The following is a 15,871-nucleotide window of genomic DNA, read 5'->3' on the forward strand; positions in this document are numbered from 1 at the left end:
CAGCTTACTGGAGCTGACAATAGCATAAGCTTACCACATCAGGTGTGCAGCAGAAAACTGCTGTCCAGTACCTCATATTCTGTCTCAATGGAATACTTCACTTAGCTTGGGCATTTTTATCAGAACTTGAAAAAATAACATTCTTGTTGTGTAAACATGTATATAGGAAACAATTTGTTAATTATTTATTTCTTCTTCAGAAGAGAATGGCATGGACCAAGAAAACACTAACAGTGAAGAGGAAGTAGCTGTGCTTACACTGTATAAATTTCTTTGCCAGTGTACAGGAAGGTAAAACCACTATCTTTTGCTAAAATTTTGTTATTTTTCTCCCTCCTGAGCTGAACATTAACTACTGACTGAATTCTATATACTAGTGCTGTCAAAGATGATACTTTTAAGTTGGGAACTCTTACATCTTGTTTCTAATCCAGCACTTCTAGATTTTCTTAAGTAACTATTCCTGTAAATTCACCTGTGATCAGGAAGGGACCTGCTCATGAAGATTGTGTTTGGAAACATTTTTATTAGGCAGTGTCTTTTTTATTCTTCATTTTCATTGGTCAGAATCTGGAATTGGCAGTGTCTGAGTACAGTTAGGATGGCAATGGCTTTGAATGGAAAGGAAGTAGGTTTTAGCTATTAGGAAGAACTTGATTTAGGTATTAGGAAGAAGTTGTTTCCTGTGAGGGTGGTGAAGCACTGGCACAGGCTGCCCAGAGAAGTTGTGTGTGCCCCATCCCTGGCAGTGTTCAAGGCTGGGTAGGATGGGGCTTTGAGCAGCCTGCTCTAGTGGAAGGTGTCCCTGCCTATGGCAGGGGGATTGGAATGAGATGATCTGTAAAGTCCCTTCCAATAAAAACCATTTTGAGATTTGAAATGTTTATGCAGAATTCTCCTTAAATTACTGTCTCAGTTGGTTACATTTTTATGAATCTCTGGTTTGTTGTTTTTCTTGGAGATTGCTTTGAAATAAGCCCTTTGCATAGTGATTGTTTCAGTTGAAGTCAGTAATTTAGTATGCAGTGTGACTGCTGACTTACTAAATATAGCTCTCAAACTGAAAATATTAAATAAAAGCAAACTTTTTTCTTTTATTTTCTTAAGTGCCTTGAAAGAAATTTCCTCAGGCTGGCACCTGTGGAGGAATTTAAAAGCTGGAATCATGCCTTTCCTGAGATGTTCTGCTTTGTTTTTTCATTACTTAAATGGAGTCCCAGCACCCTCAGAAATTCAAGGTATTGTCTGCTTTGCATTAAATTAGTTTTCAAGACATAAACGTTAATGGTCAAAATAAATTACATTTAAACTCTCTTGTCGGAAGAAGCTGATTGAATTGATGTGGGTCTGTTACCAGTGCAGCATCATGTCAGCATAATGAAAAAGGCAAAAAAAAAAAAAAGGGTTGTTTTAAAAATGTATTTTTAATATAATGGTAAATGCTATTCTAGATTACCTAAAACAGAGATTGATTCCCTTCTTCTTAATAATGAAATTTTGATGGTTTCAAAGCTCCTATGGATTGTTGTTTTCAAATGAGACCTACTTATGCTTGTATTGATTTCATTTAATCAGCATCTGCTAATAATTTATATTAAGGCCAGGTAGGATGGGACTTTGAGCAGCCTGGTCTAGTGGAAGGTGTCCCTGCCCATGGCAGGGGGGTTGGAATGAGATGGTCTTTAGGGTGCCTCCAGTCCAAACCATGGATTATTATTTCCATTATATACTATTATATCTCTGTAAATTCACTGTTACACCCCAGATAATTGATGTTGGTAACATTCTTTACTGTCCTCCACATATGGCATATGTAGGGATAGAATGTGAACCTGAAAGTGATCATCAGAACCATTCTAAAAATGAAGTTATGACAATTGCACCTTTTTTGTTTTTCAGTAAACGGAGCAAACCAGTTTGAACACTTATGTAGCTATCTTTCCTTGCCAAACAACCTCACTTGCCTTTTTCAAGAAAACAGTGAGATTCTGAACACGTTAATAGAAGGGTAAGTTGTGGTTTTGTGCTTAGTTTTAATATAATAAGGAATCTTGCACAATATAGTAGTGTAAGTATTCTCCCAGGAATACCTATGTAAGTGAATCACAGGTTTTGATCAGTGTTTATGAAGGAAGTGTTTTGAGAGAAGCCATTTTGGTTGTGTTGGTTTTTTAATAGATGTACTTTGGATTTTTTACTCATTTCTATTTCTATCATCTATTGAAGTTAAAAGCCAGTATTTTTCCTTGTAGTTGGTGCAATAACAATGAAGTAAAAAGATACCTGGAAGGCAAGAGACATGCTATCAGGTAAACATAAAAACTTTAATGTTGCAGCATTCTCAAAAAACTTTTTCTAATGGGTGTTTATAATAACATCATATCTGTTCTGCTTTGTTGAATAATAAAGATATTAGGGAAGAAGTGATTTTTTTAATATTGTAAGAAAAGGAAATATTGCCTAAATGAGTAGATTTCAAAGGTGAAGTTTAATATTAGGGTTTTATTTTAGACTGATGTGCCATCATAAAATTTCATCCCATGTTTCCTATTACTTTGTACCTTCTGATGCAAAAAATATGATGTTGCTAAAAGATGTGTATAACCTTTCTTTAAATATACCAGGCATTGAAGAGCTTTTTAAATTATCTTTTTAAAGAATCCAGTTCCTTCAGTAAAGCTAACACTGAGTCAATTGCTGAAAAGAATATCAGCTTTTCATACATTTGTTCTTGCTGCACAATTACTTTGAGTTCAGAATGCATTTAATAGTTAGTGGGTGTAGAAAAGCATTTAGGGTGTTGTTCTTTCTGAAGGCTGGGTAAAAATAGTGGTTAACAATTATCCTAATAATTAGAAATGAATGTGAAGTTCACAGTGCTGTCATTAAAAACATATCCCTGCTTTTTAATCTCCTGTGCTAAATACATAAAGGTAATATTTTAGCATTATGGATACAATAAGGCTGTGATAAAAATAAAAATTAAACACTCTGAGAAATACCAGACCATTTAACAGAATTTCTTACACAGTAAGAGTATTTAAGTTGTGTAATTGATTTCCTGCCACATGTGATTGTTGGGATCTTTTCTATGTGTTTCTTTTGCTGATTCTTACCTGCTCTTCCCAATCTTATGTCTAACTTGACAATGATGATTTCTTTTTCCTCTCAGCATGTTCTTGTACATTGCTGCTGTTACAAAATTCTGTTTGCATTTCACAGTCTAATTTGTATTATTTCTGGAATTGACGATTATTAGAATTTTGTGTATAGTATCTGTTACTTTTAAATACATTTCAAATATTTAAGTATTTGATATTAAATGGGTCATTTACATGGCATGCATATTTCATTCTCTTCAGGATACAGCTTGAAAGTCAGACTATTTTTATTCAATATCAGTAACAAAAAGAAAATACAAACAAACTTATACAGGAGAGAAAAAATATTTCTTTAAATCTATAGTGACCTCATAATTAGGTTTGCTAAAAGTATACAAATGACATGTATTTTCCACCTCTGCATTTTCCCAGATTCATAAAAAATAAGACTAAGAAAAGGGGAGGAGGTTTATTTGAGAAATGTTGTGTGTTCATCTTTTTATGTTCTACCATTTTACTGGAAGAATGTCAGAAAAGAGGGAAACTTTAAAAAATTAATTACTCACAGATGCTGTTTAGATGAGTCAGGAAAACATGAATGAGTTTGAAGCTGCTTGTGTGTTATTCATTGAAATATGAGTGCTGATTTGATTGCTTTATTCTAGCTATGCAAGAGAATCCAACAAATTAATAGACCTTCCGGATGACTACAGCTGCCTCATTAACCAAGCATCCAATTTCTCGTAAGTTGTGTGCAATTACAGAGCGCCCCAAAGTCTGCTGCTCCTTTCATCAGCTGGGAAACCTTTAACCTGAAAGTTGTCAATGGAATCAGAAAAGGCACATGGCATTTATCAGCCAAACTGCCCTGTATTTCAGTGAAACAGGGAAATGGAAATTTTAGCTGTTAACTGTATAAATGTTCAAAAGTAGTTCTGAATCTTTTTACTATCTGGACTTTACACATACAGTGAGTTTCTTTTTCTTTCTTTTTTCCTAATGAAAGGTGTCCGAAATCAGGTGGTGACAAAAGCAGAGCCCCAACATTGTGCCTTGTGTGTGGGACCATGCTGTGTTCTCAGAGTTACTGCTGTCAGACTGAACTTGAAGGGGAAGATGTTGGAGCCTGTACTGCACATACGTACACCTGTGGTTCTGGAGTGGGCATATTCCTTAGGTGAGGAGCTGAACTCCTCTGCTCTCATTGCTGGCTTAGATGGTGTGTGTAGTCACTAAATTAAGAGTTCTGTCTATGTGATTGCAGGCAGTGTTTTGTTAACAGCAGGATTGCCTAAACACTGAAGTGTATTCATCATCTTCCTGTGCTTTGGTGTAGGGTTCAGAGGTTGCTTCTTTGAAGATAAAATTTCAAAGAAAGTTCAGATTTCATTTTCAAGGGAATTTGTTTTGCCTGTGCATTTATTTCTACTTAAGTAGTACAAAATTATGAAGGTAAATACTTTGTTTTGTTGCTGCTGTTGCTGGTGAAAACATGAAAATTCATTTTAGTTGTCTTCCTGCATACAGGGAAGGGTTAGATAATGTCTGTTTTCACTTTGGCAAAGATGACTGAGAAGCAAAATTGTTTAATTTTCGTGTGGTTCTCTTGAGTATTTTACACAGCCTGCAAATATTAAGACATGAAACAGCATTGTTTTAACTGCTACTGAAGAGTTATAACAGGTAGAGAATGAGAGATGTAGCTTTAAAAAAAAGTGCATTTAAAAATCTGTACATGCAGATTGTACAGAATGAAAGTAGGTGAGAACTGGAAAAGCAGTGTCTGTGAAAGTAGGAGACACTATTCACCTAAAAATCAATACCTAAAAACCTTCTCTCTGTTTCTCTCCAGAGTACGAGAATGTCAGGTGCTATTTTTAGCTGGGAAAACCAAGGGCTGTTTTTATCCTCCTCCTTATCTTGATGACTATGGAGAGACAGACCAGGGACTCAGGTAAATATTTTAAAAACCGCATCTTTTAAAGACAGGAATTATAGAACTATCTATAATTAGGAAAAATAACATTTTATGTAATCTTTTTATTTTAATTATATAGGTAACATTATTTTTTGACATTGCTGCTGCATCTAGTATCTTCAGATGTTTTAATGTCAATGTGTAGGTTTAGGTCAAAAATATTTAATGGATGATCTTCCCCAAGTTGAAAACAGTTGTCCTGAAAACTGCTTAAAGTTAAATCTTTCTGGCATCTATGAAGTTGACTAGAAACTAAGGCTGAAAATTTCATTTGTATCTAGTGCATTTGTTTTTATAACCAGTATTAATTTAATACCAAGTGGAAATACTTTGGTATTTTTTTATTCAATGTGGTAGCTCTTTGTCTTAACTCCTGTCTCTGCTTCCTGGATGAGGATAATTTAGGGACTTGATATTGTTAATGCTTGCTATTTCTGAAACTGGCCAAAATCAGAGAATATGAACTGGTTCAGCCCAGAGAGGCTGCTAAAACCCATTATTTGGAGTTCTGTGGGCTGGATTTGAGGTTCCCAGAGGCTGGAGGGAACTGTTGAGCTGTAAGGAAGGGGCACCAGGCATGGCAGCACTGCAGGTATCTCATCCAAATGCCTATTGATTTGCTCTGATAACAGAATAATGTTAAAGGGTTATCTAAATGTTGTAGTATTTTATGGGGTTATTTAATACTTAGTATGTCACACAAGAGTGTTTGTGCTTAGTTGCAGTGTTTTATCATTCCTGATAAGTGTTATCTCCTTTTCAGACGTGGGAATCCCTTACATCTGTGCAAAGAACGATTTAAAAAGATTCAAAAACTCTGGCAGCAGCACAGTATTACAGAGGAAATTGGACATGCACAAGAAGCAAATCAAACTCTAGTTGGCATTGATTGGCAGCATTTATAATGATTATCTGCTGAAGACTGGAACTTTATTAAAGATTTTTGTAATTCAGTAAGCTTTTCAAAGGAGGGATGAGGAAAAAAGTCTGAGGAAAAAACCCCCAACAAACTCAGTGCTGTTATTTAATCCTTGTTTTACAATGTATTTCATAAAGATACCAATTAACATTAATCAAGTAAACTTCTTTCTATGTAAGCAAATTTTATTAGTCCTATAATTTGCACTGTGCTTCCTTCACAGAAATGTCTTGGGTTATGAACCTGGGCAAATGAACTTAAGTTTCTGATAAAAAAAAAGAACGACTCTTTTTGGAAGTCTGACTATGATTTTTCACATGAACTGAAGAGAAAGAGACTGCTGAAACAGAAACTAGATAGAGCACAATTCTGGATTGTGTTTTGCCCCTTGCTAGTAATCTGAGCCGGTTTATTTATTATTCTGCATTTTAATACTTATTCTGTGTGTACATGCAATGGAATGAAGTAAGGAAGCAAATAATGTAGCAAATGGATGTTTCTGTCTGCATCAGTGGATAATTCACTCTTTCACGTGGTGTATCTAAAAGGATTTTGTCATTTGTACTCTTGCAGCTTTCTTGCTTCCAGTTGTTTTCTAACTAAAAAAACCTAACACTAGCTTTACAAGTAAAATAATTTAATTTAAAGCTTTTTCCAGAGCATTGCACTCCTTAGAATTATATAGTTTTTAATTTGAATTTAGCTGGGAAACCCTTTCACTTTCAATTACGTGATTGGTTATTGGTATTCAAGGATTGACATTGTGCTTTAGAAGTTATTTTAAGGTAACAATAATATGTAAAAGTCACGAAAGCTAATTTTATGTTAATTTTCAGAAGCACAGAAGATAATTTTCTTCATTTTTGCTAACAGTCAACTTTCAAGGTGCAAATCCCATCTTCTTTTTGTTGCAGATAACCTGAGTGGTTTCCTCTGGCTTTGCAGGGCCACAGTCACACTGCCCACATTTTTGATTTTTTTTTTCCTGTTGTCCCATCAAGTATATTTACTTTTTGGTTTGATTTAAAGCTCTGTAAAGATGTTTGCATATAGTATATTTTATAAATATATTCTATAACTGCGCAGATTTGCACTTGATATGAGGGTGCCTGAAGGCAGTGAGTTTTCTAGTTGTATGTAATTAGACCTCCAAGGTGTCTCTAAAAATCACATTATGCTTACTGATTTAAAATAAAATCCATTACCTTTCCCTCTCCTATCTTCTGACAAATTAGTAAAATCTTAATTTACATAGTTCTGTTTCCTTAATAGTCTGTGGTTCTTTTAGTTAAGTCTTAATTTCTGACTGCGTCTCGGCCCGGATAAACAATGCCCTTCACTGTCTGCCAGGTCTTCAGTTACACTTGGTCTGACTGAATTGTTCCTATTTTTACAGATTTAATGCTTCAGATAAATTTTGTATATTCATGGTGTACAGGACAGTTTTTCAAACATTCAGTAATAGTATTGAGTGGAGATGTGAAGTATCAAATAAAGAAACTTGGCCAATGTGGATTTCCTTTTCTTACCATCAATACAGACTGCTTTTGTCTCTGTTACCTGTCATAGATTGGGTCATTAAAATATTGCTGTCACTTTTTAGGAAGAAACATGGAGAAGTTGCAGGGGAAATGACATTTAAGGCTTTATCTTTGCCCTTCCCTTCTTAAGGTGGTTGACATACCAACAATTTTCTGTGCATGGTACTTAGAAATCCCACTTTTTTGGTGATGTTACTATTCTTTGCTTTTTAAGCTATGTGCCACAGTTTCAAATAACGTGTAACTGCATTGAAAAACTCTTTTCCTGTAGTCATAATATTAAAAAGATAATGATTCTGACAGATTTCTCTGTGCAAACCAAAATACTGACAGCAAGAAGGATTTTTTGTTTTTCCTCTGGGATACTGCAACCACAAACACTTGCAAAGTACACAATTTATAATATTTTTTGCAGTTTGGTCATTCTTTACTCAAGACTTCTGTTTTCTGGTTTGTTTTGCATGTGTTTATATTAATGTAGAAATATTTATATATAACATTGTTTCAGTATCAGGGAAATAATATCTGTAATAAATTGGCTATAACGTTAATATTTATGGATTATGTGTACAATCTAGAATATATTATGTGTGTTGGGGAAGGAAAAAAAAAAACAACAACAAAAAGTCCCAGGTACAAAACTGTCATCACAAAATACAAAACAAAGCTGAAGGCATAAAGTATGAGCTTTTCATGTCAACGTTCAATAAGTACTTTCTAAATGTTGTTTCTAGAATTTTGCTGAGCTTGTTCCTTCAAGTGTGCCCCTTGTTAATCACAAGCTGACAGAAATACCTGGATGTGCAACATCTGCAATTCCCTGGCTATAAGTGTAAGATGATTATATTATTAGTGTCACTTGCTTCAGTCAGCTAAACCTTTCTTGACCTCTACCAAAAAGTCTAATCATCTTTTTAAGGGATTGTAAGTTACATTTTATAAAGGGCGCACATCAGTAATGTTATTTACTCTGTTCATACTAGAAGGTAACATTTTTACTCCCCCTAGTCTGCCACAAGAGACTCATTTTTACTCTGCTGAAAGTTTATAACCAAGATAACAAACCCCTGATGCCTTCTGACTGGTGCCAAGAGCCAGTGCTGCCACAGCTCTCCAACCACTTCATGTGCTGTTGCAGGGAATTTGGCTGAGATGAAGTGCTCGTGGATTCTCAAGACTATTTCCATTTTCAGCTCTCCTCTGGTTCTCTGCAGCTTCCTCCCATGTCCCTCAAATCAGTCTTCAATGCTGATCACTAAGCAAGTAAATTTCATGCCTTCCCACTTCATTAGCAGTGGGAGCAGCCTGCACCTGAAGGGCTCAGTGTGTTCCTGCACTGTACAGTTCACTCCTTTTCCTGGAGCAGTGGACATGGGGTGAGCAGCTGCACAGACCCTTTTCTGTCCTTTCTCATTCAATGTGAACCCGGTCCAGCTCTCGTGCTTGAGCCCTGGCATCTCATTTTAAGTGTATTTTATTTTTTATTTTATATTAAGTGATGGTGTTCTGTTCAGTTCTATCATGAACATTTTCTCTGTGGCCTGAATTTGTAGAGGAGAAACTGGATGCTCAACCCACCTTCAGCATTAAATCCCAGCTGTTTTCCTGTCTGGAAGATTAAATTGTACAAGGGGAATTGCACCTCAAATCTCTTCACAATAGTGTCATGTCATGATCAGCTGAGTTTTCAATCAGCCTCCCTTTTGCCCTGGACTCTCCTCTGCTCCTTTCTAGGAATTTGCCTCTAGCAGGAAGTGGTAACCCTCTATTTCCATTCTGCTGTTGAGATTATTGATTATAGAAGTCAAATATGACAGTGTTCAACAGTTTGGGCTTGAATATCAGCCCCTACAGAATTCTGCTTGTAACTGGTTTGCTTCCAACTGTTCAGTGCCACCCTCTGAGCCTGAAAATCCAGCCAAGATTCTGTCCACCTTGCAGTCTGCCTAGTTTATATCTCCCCAGATTGGTTATGAGGTTGTCAGAAATCATAATGAAAGTTCTTCTAAAGTAAGACATTTGCTGTACAGAGAAAGTGTTTTACAGCAGCAGAATATATAAAAATAGGCACCTCTGGTGATGGCAAGAGATACTGGGCTCAAGTTTGAGGGGTTCTGTGGCTCTTGGGATCTGAGTATTTTTGTATTGGACTCAGCTTAGGTTTTGTTGAGCCAGTCCTGTGTGACAGTGGGAACGGAATGGTGCTCTTCATATCTGAACTGACGTTACAGAAAATTCCATAGGCAGGCATCTTCTTCTGTGCCATTAGCTGCTCAGTTCCTCAGCTCTGTACAGTGCTGATTGCCCCAGAGCTCTGGATTCCACATGGAGAAGGTGGCAGACTTCATGGGAACAACACTGGATTCAGTTGTTATCCAGGCTTGCCTTTTGCAGGACTGCTTCCAGGTGCTGAAGGAGTGGTGCAAGCCAGGGAGCCTGCCAGGCACTCTGTGCATGCACAGCTAGCACTTTGCAGTTTGGCTCTTCTTTCTCTGGGTAGCTGGCTCAGGCTGTGTGGAATGGCTTCCACGTCTCCTCAGGGACAGGCACACAGAGGTTGCTTAGCAGCCACGGGAAGTCTTACAGGCAAGTTGTCCTTAGGGAAATGTCTCTCTTAGCATAAATTCTTCTTGGTTTGTTTTTTTTTTTTTTCTCTTGGGATTTGAATGTGGAGGAATTAGAGTAGAGTTGGTGTTTCTTTTTGGGCTATGCCCATACAAATGCAGGAATGATCTCTCAGGAAGAACTTTGTACATAAGTATTGCTGGAACAAAAGCTGTCCATCTGTTAGTGACTGATGGAAGCCATGTGGATGCATGGATAGCACACTTTCATCTCCCTTTGCTGATAAGCTCAAGTTGTGAGTGAACTTTACCCTGAGGGAGTGTCATTTGTTGGTTTGGTTTCACTGTAAGCCTGGGATAACCACATAAAACAACTTGCCTGCTTGGCTGCTGGGACTGCAGGGAGAATACACACCACAGGCAGCTCTGGAGCTTGGAGCATGGCCAGGAGGAGCTGGAACCTCCCTGCCTCTCCTTGCTGCCAGCCAACAGTGCCCATGGAGTCTGGGGATACTGCTGTAGGGGAAGTTTGAGCTATTGGGTCAGGGACAGGGAGGAACTTGGGGATACCAGTCTTGGCTGAGGCTCTCCATCTGTCAGTGCTTTTCCTCAGACCAGGTTCTGGAAATTATTCCACTTCATTAGCCTGACTGAAAGTCCCACAGAGGTGTGCTTTTCAAACAGTTAAACAGCTTTTTTCAGTAAGGAAGAAGGGCTTTAATTTTCCATTTTATTCCAAGGCTAAGAGTCAGTAGAGATAGTGATTCCTGGTTCTGTTCTGGGAGAATCAGCTCTCTAATGGCTAATTCAGGTGTGACTTTTGTGCAACAGCATTGAGCTATTTTGTTGATAATACTGTTTGTCACCTATAGTAGTCAATGTGTGTTAGTTAAATGCGGTACAGGATGATAGAGGAATATAAGCTGCAGTAAAATAGTTCAGGTTTTCACAAAGCAAAGCCCTGTGATTACCACACATTGGGCATGCCTTGTACCCCTCTGCTCATGTTCGAGTGTTTTGATGCAGCTCAGTGCCCCTTGTCACCAGCTGGCCCCAAGAAGTAGCTGAGTATCTATGATGTATTTATTTATGAAAGCTCAGTACTAAAACATCCTCTCACTTCAGCTTGAGACACTATGGAAGGGCAGGGTGATTTCTCTTGTTGAAGTTCACTGTAGCCACCCCCACACACCACTCACACCAAGGGATGTGTGTCCAAGCAATCTGGCCAGGACTAGGTGCTACAGAGGACAGGCTTTTGGAAATGTCTTCTATATCCTTTGGGATTCAGCAGGACCTGTGGGACTGTGTTTTGCCTCAGTATCCTGCTTCACCTGCTTCACAAGTAAGGCTGCCTGTTGTCTTTTCCTGTTTGGGGGGCCTTGGCTGGTACATAATACTGTGAAGAGGAATGGCACACAGCACACTCTCCCTCTCGTTGCCAAAGCAGGGTCTGCTGCTGAGAAGGCGACTATACCACGGCCATTTGGAGCTCAGGCTTCCTGGGCTGGGTGGAAACAACACATTTCTCAGCATCTTCCCACTTTATTGCTGTCAGTCACATCCCTTGATTATCCATACATGCTGCTCTTTAAAGGCTTGCTCAGTTATTTCTTCTGCTGCTTCATACATGTACATTTCTATTCATACTTCATTCGTGGCAGTTTTAACATTTCTTCTACAAATCTTTGTTCCACAGATAAAAACTGCTTTGCATATTTTTATCTTGAGTCTTTTGCATATTCATCCTCTTTTTTTTTTTTTTCCCCTGCTCTTCTGCCACCTTTCCCCCTCTCCTGGCATGCAAACATTAGATGCCCAAATCTTGCATCTTTGATGGAGAGATTTGTCAAGCACTCCTCTCTTGGAGGAGAAAAGAAGAGGGAGAGTATGAGGACTTTCGCAGTGCGCCAGGTGTAGGAGCTACGAAATGGCAAGTACTGATCTTCGTCTCCATGACAGCAATGATTAAATGTTACTTTTTCATCAGTTTGTGAATATATATTTTCACAGTCTCTTTTCAGACAGCGTGAGCTTGGAGGTGGTAAGTTTTCCAGCTTGTCCTTTGCGTGGGATCCTGGAAGGGAAGCCAGACTGGGTAGAGAGCCCTGGGCAGGGTGGGACAGCTGAGCTCAGGTTAGGGACGGTGTCTGTGCAGACCACTGCGGAATATTTTAGTGACTTGTAAAACCTGAGTGTTGATTTGAAATCAACCATGTATTTGAGGAACAATGTGTGAAATATATTTCTGTACTTGCAGTACTCTTAAGTGTGGAGGATGGTAAAGTGTGTTAATGAATAGGAGAGAAGATTATGTAAAAATAACGAGGGCGAGGGGATCAGCAATGTGTTCACTGATGTAATTCACTAGTGTCCTCTAACTAGAGATGCCTGCATTAGGACGGTGCTCTTTGCTCCCTGTCAAGCTCCAAGAAACCTTGGAGTATTTTTGCAGTGATTGTATCAGAGTCTTGGAATGAACGTGCAATTTAACACCAAATACACTTGAAGAAGAAAAAAAATCTGCAGTAATTGCTAAGCATCTACTTAATGCTGTTGAGCTAGTCAGGTATCTCATCTGTGTGTAATAATTCCTTCCAGGTCAGGTTGTGGTAATTCATAAAGAGCTCTAATAGCTGAAAGCTTGGAGCATGGCATGAACTCTGAACAAAGAACTTTGTGGGATTTTTTTCTGTGTACTACTTTGTAACACAGGCTTTAAGCTCCAGTCTGTCAGCTTGAACAGGATGGAGCTAAAAACAAGGAATTCTGAGTTGTTTTTTTTTTTAATGGAGTGGTAAATGCTCTACACTAGCAACATGTGTGTCCCTTGGAGCATGCAGTAGTACAGTGTTTAACTGGGAGGCTGGGGGTGACTGCTTCTAATGCCAGCTTGTGTGAGATGAACACTTCTGTGTGGGCAGCATTTCAAATCATTGGGCAGATGTGGAAGAGCAGGGGTCCCGGCATTGAAAGGTGTCACATCCATTTAGCACAGCAAACCCAAGACCACATGTGGGTGCTTCACTGCCCTGGAGCACAGTGGGAGCACAGTGGCTGCTCAGGGTGCTCACCCTGCTCCAGGCAGGGCTGCTGAGGTGCACGTGGCTCCCAGGGCTGCAGCAGCAGTGCTTGTGGTGGGGCAAGGAAGGGGTTGGATCCTGCTCTCAGAGATTTGGGATCTTCTTGTAAGCCTTCTCCAGTGGCAGAGACCTGGACCTGGCTGAGAGGTGTTTGAGGAGGGTGTGTGGCACTGGGAATGTCGACCTGTGGAAGCAGCACTCCTGCTCGAGTGCCACCTTGCAAAGAGGGAGGGACAGGACAGAAAGTTGTTTCCTCCCACTGGAGTCAGGGATATGGTGTGGTAGTAATTGTTTGAAATCTATAAACATACCACTGCAAGTTTTTCCCTGAATAAAATGTTTCCTGAAATGTATTTGATCCATTTCTAATATTACCTAATCTCAAAAATAATCTAAAATATTCTAAAATAATTTTAACAAGCAACTTAGAGAAGTAGAGAATAAATTTGAATTTTAAGTCCTAATTACATTTAACATTCTAGGATGAAAACAAGAAATACTGTCAGAATTTACTTTAAATATGCCAACAGCAACATTACAGAATCAATTTTACTGATGCTCTTGATTAATTTATGTCATTAATGAAAGATTCATTCATACAGAGTTGTGAATTCACCTTGTCCTTGTTGATATGTCCCCATTGTGTTTTTGTAATTTTTAACCTTAGTTTATTATTTGTACTGGAGAAAACATGTGTAAATGGGAAAACTCACACCCATCTGTCTAAGGCAGAGCTGTGCCACCTCTGGACAGGTTATTTGGGTGGCTGGGAAGGCAGGAGGTGATTTGTAAGAGGAAAACTTTGTGTTTGGGGACTGTGTGTGCCCTGGAACTGATGAACACAGCCAGAGTCTCCTTCCAGCCTGGGTATCCTGACACTGCTGCCTGGCTGGAGCAAGGGCTCTGTGTGTCTCCAGCTGGGAAGGACAGCATGTCTTTGGTGCTGCTGTTAAATTCTGCATCATCGCAGACTTCAAAGTGACTTCTGTGGGGATTTTTTTCACCCCCCCCACAAAAGTCTAACTAGAATGAAACATTTTCACCCTATTACCAAGGGAGTCAGTGTGGGGAATTGTGTGCCTGAGATTCAGTGCTGTGCTCTCTTTGTTTCATCACCGTCCAGCTGCAGTTGTGCCTTTCCAAGTTCCCCATGCCCAAGTCTCCTCACTTCTGCTTTGCAATGCTTGACCCTGTTTTGCCTGGGGATGTGTACTTGGCTGCCTGGTGCAGGGGGTGTGCATCAGTCTGGTGGCAGGCTGCAGACCTGCCCTTTGGTCCTGGTTTCACTGTTGGAGTGGTTTCTCTGATTCCTGCACCACCCTTTGCTCTGGAGAGCTGTGAGAACAAGCTGGACATGTACTTCCTCGTGGTTTATGGGCTGTCCTCTTAGTAGAAACAACCAGGCAGTAGTTGTTTGCATGTGCTTTATGGGGGGCTGATGGGATGGGAGGATAGGAGGTGGGAATCCTGCTCAGCCTTCCTCTGTGGAGCCCTCCCAAGTGTTAGGGAGGAACTGTAAAAAGGGGTATCCCCCATGGCAGGGTGCTGCAGAGACTGTGATGGAGAGTCTGCAAAGCTGAGCTCCAGGCCAGGGTTTCCTCCAGCTGTCCCACCTCACAACTGTGCTTTGGATTCAGAAATACCTGTGAAATGACATGGGAGCAGCAAATGCAGGTGCTTTGAGAGAGGTGTTTTACTAGTTCAGTGTTTCAGTCAGTCACTGAACACTATAGGTCTGATATAAATCAGAAAAGGGTCCACATAGGCATGACTTCAGATTTGAGATAGCTGCATTGCTGTTGCCAGAAATAAATTTGCCTAAGCCTGTGCCTTCCCCACAGGGGGCTGTTATCACATGGCTCCATTCTATTTTTCTGGCCTTATCTCTTAATTAACTAATCTCTAATAATGCTCTTTCTTTTTTTTTTTTTTTAAATAAGCATTTGTGATCCGTCCCCTTTTTCCATTGATTATGCTAAGAGCAGCGTTGGCTTCTTTCACGAAACAAGCAAGTTGGGTGTAAATCAGGAACTGTTTTGCTTTGTTTTCTTTATATCAGCCTTGAAAAAAATCTTCCCAGCCCATCAGCCAGGAGGCCCATGGTGCCTGTGAGCCCGATATAGCATTCCCATGCTCTTTGCTAAGCTGCACACTTGTGTTTGTGTGGTGTTACCAAATGCCCAAGCCCATGTAATGCATGGAGGCTAATCTTATCAATTGTATTAAGGCTACTTAGGAACTAATAGCTTTAAGGAAGCTGTTTATATTTCCTCCTTTAAAGCACTTTAGTCAATGTTCTGTGTCCCTTCAAATAAATGTCATTGGTAAAATAACGTACATTTTGTCATTCTTTTAAAAGTGATATTTCTTCAGAGTTGACGCTTCAAGGCCTTGGGCTGACTCTGAGGTCTGGGTACTTGGATTTAAGCTGCTAATCCATATGGATGTACCTAAAAAGAAGTGGCCTGGTTTGCATGAATTAAGTTCACATCCTTCTGAAGTTTATTAGTTTGAAAATCAGGGCACGGCTCTGGAAGTCGTCGGATTGCTGCAGGGAGATTTGACTTTGTGAGCTTTAGACTTAAAATAAGAACAATGTTCTTTTGAATGTCCATTGCAAGTTAGATTTAAACGGGGAGAAAAAGGGGTTATAAACCCATCTGATTGTCAAAGACCCTGAGGATG

General features: G+C 39.3%; 1 protein-coding gene across 2 annotated transcripts in view; it reads left to right on the forward strand.

Annotated features, from left to right (window-relative positions):
• The window catches only part of UBR2 (ubiquitin protein ligase E3 component n-recognin 2), a 55,824-nt gene extending 47,728 nt beyond the window's left edge, over positions 1–8,096 (forward strand). For both annotated transcript variants that reach the window (XM_005483063.4, XM_005483064.4), the window contains exons 40-47: positions 201–291; positions 1,108–1,238; positions 1,900–2,008; positions 2,253–2,309; positions 3,767–3,844; positions 4,108–4,278; positions 4,954–5,055; positions 5,843–8,096. In XM_005483063.4, the coding sequence (XP_005483120.2) occupies positions 201–291; positions 1,108–1,238; positions 1,900–2,008; positions 2,253–2,309; positions 3,767–3,844; positions 4,108–4,278; positions 4,954–5,055; positions 5,843–5,984 (881 nt within the window). In that variant the 3' untranslated portion in view covers positions 5,985–8,096. The remainder of the gene's footprint in view (positions 1–200; positions 292–1,107; positions 1,239–1,899; positions 2,009–2,252; positions 2,310–3,766; positions 3,845–4,107; positions 4,279–4,953; positions 5,056–5,842) is intronic.
• The last annotated feature ends 7,775 nt before the right edge of the window (positions 8,097–15,871 follow it).

The sequence above is a fragment of the Zonotrichia albicollis genome, chromosome 3 (genome assembly GCF_047830755.1).
Source record: "Zonotrichia albicollis isolate bZonAlb1 chromosome 3, bZonAlb1.hap1, whole genome shotgun sequence".
Classification (NCBI taxonomy): Eukaryota; Metazoa; Chordata; class Aves; order Passeriformes; family Passerellidae; genus Zonotrichia; species Zonotrichia albicollis.